The sequence below is a fragment of the Suricata suricatta genome, chromosome 10, assembly GCF_006229205.1.
Source record: "Suricata suricatta isolate VVHF042 chromosome 10, meerkat_22Aug2017_6uvM2_HiC, whole genome shotgun sequence".
Taxonomy (NCBI): domain Eukaryota; kingdom Metazoa; phylum Chordata; class Mammalia; order Carnivora; family Herpestidae; genus Suricata; species Suricata suricatta.
The window spans coordinates 95,962,153-95,972,460 of NC_043709.1; the positions used below are offsets into that span (position 1 = coordinate 95,962,153).

Genomic DNA, 10,308 nt, shown 5'->3' on the forward strand with positions numbered 1-10,308 from the left:
GGAACGCGGGACACGACGGAGAACAGAACTGGTTACAGCAGGTTCATCACTCAAAGAGCCACGAAACCGCAAAAGGCCGAGAGATCACTGGTGAACTGAAACGGCTGCAGTGGTTCACGCAAAAGGCCACGAGACCAGGATGACACGGTTAACAAAAACAGTATCGGTAGCCAGAGATCCCAAGGTACTAAGCTGTAGAACGGAAATAAAGCACAAAGGTGTCCTTAAGAATGCCAGGACCACCGCGACCCAATCGCGGTCCACTCTCTTCTAGGCGCCGAGCCTGCAGTCAACGCGACTCGGGGCCGGCAGACGGCGAAACAGCGCCCCTCGCAGGCGGCAAGCGAGCTGGGGAAGTGCGGAGAGGCAGAAACCTGGGGTGAGAACTACAGCTCCCACTGAGGCCTGCCCGACAGCCCTCTTTCCATATTTCCGCTTCCGCCGCCCGCTCGAACGTACCCTCCGCGTGGGGACCTCCCGGGGAGCAGGCCCGGCGCGTGACCCCGCGTGACCGCGCGTGGCTCCGCGAGCGGAGAGGCCGGGAGGCGGGACTCTGGGACCCCATTGGTAGAAAGGCGACCTGAAAAGGTGGACCCCAACTTGAAAATCTCGATAGGGATTGGAGTTGATAGGACAAGGGCGGAGCTAAATGCCCGGAGCCTGGCCAATCAGAGTCTGGGATCAGCGGGGAGACCGGGAAGGGGAAAGGGGCGAAATGGTTCTGTGGTCACATGCCGCGGGGTCTGGTGGGAGGAGCAGTTGCCCAGAGGACGCCTGGTGCTTCCTGTTTCCGGTTCCCGGAGTGGTGCAGAGCGAGGCGCTTTGGGGAACGCTGGACTTTGACACGAGTGGTGGGTAGGGGGTCTGCGGCTGGGCCCTCGCCGGCCCTGTCTCCCAGGCCCAGACAGGTATTCATCCGGGGATACTGCGCCTTGGCTACTCCCTTTGCCCGTGACACGTGAGTATGAGGGGCGTGTTGGAGGAGAGGAGCCGGAGAGCGCTCACACCTCGGCGTCCGGGACAGGGACTGGGATCACGAAGTCAGCTCTGGCCAAGGTTCTATCCCGAAATACAGCTAAGGAGCCCTGGGGCAGAACGGAGGCGGAGGCGCAGGCGTGTGGGCGAGGAGTTCGAGTCCCGAAGGGAGCGAGAGAGAAAGGACCCACCAAGACCGGAGAGGGAATTGACGAGTATTTGGAAAGCAGGGAAAGGAAGGACCCTAGGGACGGAGCCGTTTGAGATGTTACGGGATACCTGTAGAAGGAATTTTCGGCCTTCCTCGAGAAGGAAGCCGAAAGTGGCATCATTTGGAGAGGATATAAACCTAACAGTTGGAAACAGGAGACCAAGACGGAATGAGAATTTCTAGAAGTCTGGAAGAAGTTTGAAGGGGATGCGTGTATGATCTGGAGAAACTTATAGAGGGCTTAGCCAGTGTTTCTCTTTATAGAGAGCTTCCGCCCCTGGGACACAGAGCTTCTTCTCTAAGGCTTTTCAGCATTGGGCCGCTTAGCTAATGAGGGCTGTCATTCTATAACAGTGTAGGCTGCTGGAGACAGGAGATAAAGGACGCTACCTCAGGAGTGAGCCAGACAGCAGAAAGTAGAAATTCCACTGAAGGATGGAAAATGATCGTGGCTAGTCTTGAGGGACGGGAAAGAGCAGTACAGAGGCCCAGTGATGTGAACTGCTTCCCAATTCCTGCCTTAGTCATTGGTCATTGAAGAGAATTTTTCAGCATTACCAAAATAGATCTGCCCTGAAACAAGAAAACCGAAGGGGATTTTTCAAAGCCTTAAAGTCCTACTCTTTATTTCCAAAGTATCTAATTGTAGCAGGTTAAAAGGGAACTACACAGTCCTTGGATTTTATACTCTTACTAATAAATTTTTTTCAACCCTGTACTAGCAAATAGCTTTGTGCCATGAATCCTCCAAGTTGTCCCACCAATTTCATGCATGTTTAATACTTGTACGACCTAAGGCAGATCATTTAACCTCTGTAAGCACCAATTTCCTCATCTGTACAGTGACAGAAGTTATACCTGCTTTTCTGGGTTGTGAAGATGAACAAACATAATCTCGATAAAACACAGAGCGTTTGCCACTGAATCAAAGAGTAAGTTTATTGTCATCCTAACCTTCGAAACCAATAAGCAAATGAAAGACAGTTCAACTCAACTATTGCAGACCCCAGGGTGTTTAACTCGTTATCCTATGCCAGTTTTGTAAGGTTCTTTGTTCTAATTTGGGAAAAGAAATTATTTACTGTTAACAGATATGGAACTGACTTTGAGGCCAAAGAACACAGCCTTCCCTGTGAGCATCCCTCCAGAACACTGGTCCTGGGGGAAGACAAATCTCCAAAGTCCAGAATGTTGAAATTTTAAATTCGATCCTGAGACCATATAAGGAACATGGCATGTTCAATCAGTCCCATAAAAAGAGTCTCTTAATCATTTTTTTAAGAACTCAGCTGGTCACTTAGTGTGTTGAGCAATGAATTTAGGGAAGGCAGGAGTCTGAGGTTTGAGTTGTTTAGTCCAACCTCTGAGCTGTGTTAGGAGTCACTTCCCCCTGTTTTGTCAGAAAGAAAGCAAAGCTTTGGCTGCCTACTCTGATCCCCAAAAAAACTACTGTGAAAGCAGATACCATGAACATGTGGTCAAGTGTCTGCCATGAGCTCTCGAGTCAGACTTTCTGGTTCACTCCACTAACTGTGTCTCATCTGTGAAATAAAATAATTGTATTCACTGCATAGAGTTTTTGTAAGGAATAATCAGTTAATGCATATAAGTGCTTTTAACAGTAGAAGGCAAGCACTCTATTATAAAGTTTCTGATTGGTGCTTTAAATGTGTTTATGGGGGCCTCAGACTTTATCACTGGTGATAATTATTCTGTGGAAGCATTTTATTAATACTACTGTAGTGAGTTGATGTTGGAAATAATATAGAGTCAGAGAGACAAGACAGCTTCCCCAGCATTTGTTGCCCTGGTGGAATGTGGGAAATAGAAGGGCCAAATATGTTTGTTCTGGGGAGTAGAGAAAATTCAGGGCTCAGAGCTTCCATTTTCCTATTTTGAAACTTCTTAGTACCCATTAAATTCTGCCTGGAGTATCAACCAAAGTTCAGAGTTGTGCTATGGAAGCCTGCTATTATAAGTGAGGAAGGTTTGGAAAAAATAAATCTTTGTAGCAACAGTGACTGTTATGAAATTAACAAGTAGCAATGGCCTGAACAATCATTAACTTGTAATGGATACCAGAGTGAAGTCGTTTGCAAGTGTAAATCCAAATGTCCTGGGTGTGAGGATGGATTCAAGAAAAGGAGTCTGGGAAATGGAGCCATGTGTTTCTATTCCTAGAACAGTAGTACAGGAGGAGGTGAATTGGGAAGTGACTCAGTGACTCCCAAGAATTGCCAGCAATTCAGAGTCCACAGAGACAAGTGTACTGGACATTTAGAAACTCTTGGGATTTGTGACATGCAGAGCCTCAGGTGGGTTTTGGAAAACTTCTTCAAACCACTTTCTCTCTGACCTAGTGAATTTTCTTCTTCCTATAACTTAAATGACCCAATATTTTTTTAGACATAAGACATCAAAGTAGATAAATGTCAAGTTTTAGGTGCTGTGGATGTGTTCATCATTCCTCAGGTGAATATGAACAAAGACTGTAGGATGCTCCTGACTATTGATAGGAGAAGTTAGTACCCAAAGTATTTAAGACTCTTTGTTTTTACGTCTTTCTCAATAACTTTCAACTGGACTTTATCAAGTGTTAAGTTAAAAATGTGAGTGTTATCTCAGGGAGGGCTGCAGGTTGAAGCAGGTTTTCTTCTTTTTTAGTTTTTGTTTATTTATTTTGAGAGAGAGAGGAAGAATCCCAAACAGGCTCCACAATCAGTGCAGAGCCCAGCGCGGGGCTCCATCTCATGATGGGAAGATCATAACCTGAGCCCATAGCAAGGGTTGCACACTTAACCAACCAGGCCACCCAGACACCCCAGAAGCAGTGCTTATGAACCAGCATTAAACTTTAAATATGAGATATCGCAATCTTACTTTTCACAAAATAGTAAAAAGCAAGGGTGTCTACACCCAGGTTATCATAATTAAGTAATTCCTTTTTGTTCTTTCCTTTCCCTCTTCTCATCCCCAAAGTTTGTTGTGAAGGACTCACCTGTGAATGAAACAAAGTTACGTATGTATACATGCATTGCATGTATGCGTGCATTTCCTGTTACTGGAAACAAAGATATTAAGATGTACTACTGGTTGCTTACGCCAAAGAATCTTGTACATTCTGAATAATCACACTACCATGTCTCGCTGCCCGCTGGGTATTCCCGTAGGCATAGGTTGGTCCTTCTGACAGTTTCTAGGATGGAAAATGTGCCTTTCTCCATAGAGCCGAGGAGTTGGTAAATTGCCTAGGAAATTGAGACATTCCTGTTTTATGCATACCTTGCAGAAATCACCAAGAACCACCTGTAGACACTGACTCTTCCCCAAGGCCAGTGCCTCCCTCTGCTGAGTGCGCAGTGTTCCCCTTTCCTGAGGCACGCAGGCAGGACAGGAGGTGAGCAAGGGTGTCAGCTGGAAACAGACTTTCAGAAAAGTGTTTAAAAAACCCAGAAAACCTAGAGATTAAGAATCCAATTCTGAATATTAAAGGACAAGAAAAAATAATGGATGGAAGCCAAAAGCTTGAAACAGGCACAAGACAATAAACCCCAGCTTCCTGATAATGAGGAAGACTGACTAGCATAAAGTAAGTGATGGATGGAAGATAAAACTGAAAATTAAAACATACGTACTTATTACGCATTCATGTGCTTCATCTCTTTCTCTCCTGATCCTATCCCACTTCCTTAACACACACACTCTCTAGGAAAGGATGTTCCCCTTCTACCGCTGCTGGAGGACTGGACTGCTGCTGCCACTGCTCCTGGCTGTGGCAGTAAGAGAATCCGGGCAGACAGAAGAGAAAACCTGTGACCTGGTGGGAGCCAAGGGTAAAGAGTCAGAGACAGAGTTAGCTCTACTGAAGAGGCTGCGACCACTGTATAACAAAAGGTAAAGAATCTTTTCCTCCTCTTACTTTATTATTGTATTACTACTGTGTATGGAAGGAATATATGTGTAATAACCTCTTGGAGATGGTTCTGACTTGAACTTCAGTAGTATTGGACTTATTTAGCCATGATAGCTTGCTTTTTTGTTTTTTATGACTTAGAGAAAATTCTCAGCCCAGTTTTTACTAGGAAGGTATAGTTGTCTTAATGCAGAAGAGTAGCTGTTTCCAAGACTGGATCCAAGAGACCAGTGTGTAGAAATTAAAAACCATTATATGATACCTCCGTTTAATGGGACTTTAGAAGAATCAGATGAACCTTGAGGCCTATACACATTGTCTTAAGTGTTAGGAATCTTCAGGTATATTAATCTGAAAATGATCTTCAAGGAACAAGGGACCAACAGACATGATTCAGTAAATATTACTCACTATTACATGGATATCTCATGATGCAACAAGTGCTATTCACTTCTACATTTAGTTGTAACATCAAATAATTGATCACACTTTCAGGGGGACAGGTGTTTAAAGGAAGAGAGGCTGCTTGTCCTAAGGCTGATAGCCAGTAACGGTCCTCTTCCTTCTCTGTCCGCACTTCTTGCAGCTTTGAGAGCACCGTGGGCCAGGGCCCAGACACCTACATCTACATGTTTAGGGTGTGCCGAGAAGCTGGTAACCGTACCTCTGGCGCAGGCCTGGTGCAGATCAACAAAAGTAATGGGAAGGAGACGGTGGTAGGGAGACTCAACGAGACCCACATCTTCAATGGAAGTAAGTCTCCCTGTGGATTAACTGATCCCAGGTCAATCCCTCTGACAGTCCTGTATGTGTCAGCCCTTCCCAGTGTCTTCGGAGTGTCCTACGGCACATGGGCTTCAGCTCACCCGAGACTGCAAACCACAGGATACCCAGTTGTTCCCAGGCCCCTCTGGAGCCATGGCTCAGAACCATTTTGTGTTTGTTTTAAAGTTAATGAAAAGCTTATGCACAAAGGAGAATCTGGCTGGAATTCTGTAGCTTAATGCGTTTTTCATGCTCCGCATGAAAATACCAACCGTGACTATTCCTCACTGAAATAGTCCAACTTTGCCAGTTAAAGAGATTAAGTTAAGCTTTTTTGCGAACCAGTCTATAAAATATTGCCCACCAGCTTGTGGTATGGTGATAATGTTTCTCAAAAGTTATAAAATCACATTGCTGGAAAGGGCTCTTTGAGCACCTATAGTCTGATTCCCTCCCTAAAGGGGAGGACTGTATTTTCCAGTGCAGGTATTTGCTCCTATCAGTAATATGATAAAATAACCTTGAGAGTTTGAGGCTAGCGGATGGATGACTGGATTTTCAATGCTGCTCATGTTTACTTGTCCTGTGACTTTGAAAAGTCATTTCATCTTTTTGTAGTATTTGTATGCAAAATTGGAAGCAGAATCTTTTACCTTGTTTACCTGATAAATCAAAGGATGTTTTGCAAAAGAAATTTGAACATAGTAAAGAAGAAATAGCAGGGTGCCCAGGTGGCTCAGTTGGTTCAGCGTCCGACTCTTGATTTCAGCTCAGATCATGATCTCACAGTTCGTGAGATTGAGCTGGTCATAGGGGTCTGCACCCATATCACGGACCCTGCTTGGGATTCTCTCTCTGCCCCTCCCCCACTTGCACTGTCTCTTCCTCTCTCAAAATAAATAAATAAACTTTAAAAAATAAAAATACGGGCGCCTGGGTGGCTCAGTAGGTTAATCATCTGACTTCAGCTCAGGTCATGATCTCACTCTTTGTGGGTTTAAGCCCCACATCAGGCTCTGTGCTGACAGCTCAGAGCCTGGAGCCTGCTTTGGATTCTGTGTCTCCTTCTCTCTCTGCCCCTCCCCTTCTCACATTCTGCCTCTCTCTCTCATAAAAAAACATTTAAAAAAAAAACTTTTTTTTAATCATCCACTTTGAATTTATCTGTGGGTAATTTTAAATCTTAGGCTTCCCTCTGCCACCTAATAATTTTATAGAACCTCATCTTTCAGTGTTAGCAGGTATTCAGAAAATGTGAATCATTGTCACAGCATAGGTCATAATTTTGTTTTTGCACTATCAGTCGCCTGCCTTTAATTGTGTAAAGTTAACGTTATTATATGAATATCTGATTCTCAGCTGTCTTAAGGGAACACCAAGCTGTCACCAAGAAGCAAGTCATAGCTTGGTATTTGGTATGCAAAGCTCATATTGACAAGAGTAATTTCTGTTAAAACCAGTTTCATTGAACTTCTCATCTTTCTACCATGGTAGCTAGGCCTGCCTCTGCTTCTCCGCCGCAAAGCTCCACTTTCCTTGCCCCTCGCAGGTAATTGGATCATGCTTACCTATAAAGGGGGTGATGAGTACGACAGACACTGCGGCATGGAGCAGCGTCGAGCGGTGGTGATGATTTCCTGCAATCGACACACCCTGGCGGTGAGGCATCCCGGGGCACGCAGGCCTAGGGAGCCCGGGAAAGGACTGACCTGAGTGGAGAGAGAGTCTCCAGAGGGTCCGGGATATGCTGGGATGAAGTGGAGTTTTTCCCTGCTCCACAGACACCTGCCTTCCATCGTAGGTGGAACATAGGTTATTGAACCAAGAGAGAGCAACTGTCTTTTGGCATGCGGGTTTTTTCCTTTTTTTAAATAAGAGTCCGAAGGAAACAATTCACCACATACGTGTTGTGTTCTGGCCTTTCATCATCAGGACAGCTTTACCCCTGTGTCCGAGGAGCGAGGCAAAGCCCATGACTGTTTCTACCTCTTTGAGATGGACAGCAGCCTGGCCTGCTCCCCGGAGATCTCCCGCCTCAGCGTGGGCTCCATCTTACTAGTCACGTGAGTGCCTTTCCTCTGTCAGGCCACACAGTCCATTTTTTCCCTTTCAGCTCAATTACTTGGTGCTGTGAGACACAAATTCTGTGTGTGCACGTGTGTGTGTGCGCACACACACACACGTGCACACACAAGCACACACTGTACTATAATTAGAGGGGGGGAAGCTTTGCGTGAAAATCCTCTTTCAACTCTTACTATGCAAGGTTTTTACAAAATGAGATTTAATGTTTCACACTAAGTATTTGCATTTGGAGGTGCTTTTTATCCCCCTTATAGGAGAAGGTGACAGTTTTTAAATCTATCCCATTAGATTATTAGCACTCTGGCAGAAAGGGAACCATAGATCTGTAACTATTCTCGGCTTTCAGTGAGAGTCATGCACCAGGGTCTTATTTTTCCCTGAACCTTTTGCTTTTAGACAATGCTAATTGGTTTTTTTAAAGAAGATAGGCCCCCCCACCCCCTTCTCCTCCCATTTTTACAGTGATACTAGGAAACAGCTAATGAATATAAAGATCATCGTTGTTATTGGAGTTTTACTCTTTCTTGGTCCTGAAGTAGAGTGGTCTTCATTCCTCAACAGGTTTGCATCCCTGGTCGCAGTCTACATCATTGGGGGGTTCCTATACCAGCGCCTGGTGGTGGGAGCCAAGGGAATGGAGCAGTTTCCTCACCTCGCCTTCTGGCAAGATCTTGGCAACCTGGTAGCAGTAAGTAACAGGACTGCTGGCTGAGTCTATAGCCCGCATACAAGATTGAGTAACCAGCTCGGTGTTCCCAGATGAGGGATTTCTCGGGACATAGGACTTTGGGTGCTAAAACCACAACAGCCCCAGAAAACCAAGTCCAAAGTACCTGCTGGCCCTAGTCAAGGTAGTAAAGCAGCATAGCATCTCAGGGCCTGGCCTTTGCCAAAGACGTGGCTGGAAGAACACTGTTGCTTAGATTTAGGGAGTCTAGTAAAGCTTTTCAGGGGCCTAGATGATGAGAAGATGAGATGCAATTAGAATTTTCCTCCGGTTAGCCCTAAATTCAATTCAGGCTGGTCCTTAGAGCCTCTAGGTTTTTTGTCATCATCCCTGAAGAAACCTAGTTCTTGCCATGTTCTTGGCCCACAGGTACAATTTGCCTCACCCTAGAGCTGGCTATTCCAGATGATCATTTCCTTCCTTTGCTTCTCTCCGCAGGACGGCTGTGACTTTGTGTGCCGTTCTAAACCCCGAAATGTGCCTGCTGCATACCGTGGCGTGGGGGATGATCAGCTGGGGGAAGAGTCAGAAGAAAGGGACGATCATTTATTACCGATGTGACTGCACTTTAAACACCCAGCTGCTTCTTCAGTCCCAAACCAAAGCATACTCAGCCAGATTGCTTAAGCAGTGTCCACTCCGGTCTCTCAGCCCGCCCTTAATGTTGCTCTTGCTTTTCAGTTTGCTTTGGATTTGCTTTCTCTCCTCACCAGTGGAAAGGCCTTTCCTTTTTCCCTATTTTGTTTTTCCTCTAGAGAGGTATCATCACAGGATGGAGATAAAATAATAGGGCCTGTGCAAAAGAGGCTATCACACTATCTCTTGGTGTCAGAAGGTACAAACAGGATAGTTACAGTGAGCAAAAAAGTGTGACAGGCTCCCTGACTTTTTAAAACACATTTTCACAAGCTTTTGAGACACTGGATTTCTTTAATTAAAAAAAAAAGGCAAGAGACATTATTTATACAAGGTTTGATTGCTTTCATGCTGTCACTCTGACCCTGCAGTCGTCTCCATGAGAATCTAGATGTGATGCCTTGCTCCTTGGAGCTACTCTGCAGTGATCACTTGGTTGCGATTCAAGCACTGCCATTTGGTCAGCCTGAAGATGTCGCAGCCTTCTCCCACCTCCGGGATGAGGGTGGGGGAAATGTTTCATTTCCCACTGAGAGGAACATACAAGAGGATTATACGATGCCATCCCATCCGTTGTTGGCATGGGAGTGGCCTTATAGCTGGAACCTGGCCCTCAATTGTGGGCTCATGGCCATTAGTCCACACATGGCCAGAAGTCTAGTCTGTTGAGCAGGGAAAGTGACTCGGATCTTGTGTGCTATAGGGGCTCCAGGAGAGGAGTCTGTTCACCTGTAGGGGGGGTCTCCTCCATGGCTGTCTTGTCCCACTCGCAGTAAAAGCTGAAGCTTTTCTTAGTTTCCTGCTACTGGTACTTCTACATATGTTGCACTTTCTTCCAGGCATGCCAACCTCTCCCCATGCAACCCTATCCCCTAAAACTTTCTGGAAAGGGAATGAAAGCAGAGGTGGGACGTCTAGGGCCCTGCCAGCCTGTGCCCTGGGTGTGGAACACTGCTGCGCCCATCCCCTTCTGGCTCAGGGAAGGACCTCCTTGAC

General features: G+C 45.8%; 1 protein-coding gene across 9 annotated transcripts; it reads left to right on the forward strand.

Annotated features, from left to right (window-relative positions):
* Positions 1 to 732: 732 nt before the first annotated feature.
* M6PR (mannose-6-phosphate receptor, cation dependent) lies at positions 733 to 9,645 on the forward strand. Of its 9 annotated transcripts, XM_029955970.1 has the most exons (11): positions 733 to 958; positions 2,030 to 2,118; positions 3,368 to 3,501; positions 4,476 to 4,583; positions 4,679 to 4,775; positions 4,896 to 5,080; positions 5,686 to 5,852; positions 7,414 to 7,523; positions 7,797 to 7,927; positions 8,511 to 8,637; positions 9,115 to 9,645. In XM_029955970.1, the coding sequence occupies exons 6-11, from the start codon at positions 4,902 to 4,904 to the stop codon at positions 9,235 to 9,237; spliced, it is 837 nt and encodes a 278-aa protein (XP_029811830.1). In that variant the 5' UTR covers positions 733 to 958; positions 2,030 to 2,118; positions 3,368 to 3,501; positions 4,476 to 4,583; positions 4,679 to 4,775; positions 4,896 to 4,901; the 3' UTR covers positions 9,238 to 9,645. The 9 variants fall into 9 exon arrangements, with proteins under 9 accessions (XP_029811830.1, XP_029811831.1, XP_029811836.1 ...); XM_029955969.1 differs by lacking the exon at positions 733 to 958 and having other exon boundaries at positions 972 to 2,118; XM_029955971.1 differs by lacking the exons at positions 2,030 to 2,118; positions 3,368 to 3,501.
* The last annotated feature ends 663 nt before the right edge of the window (positions 9,646 to 10,308 follow it).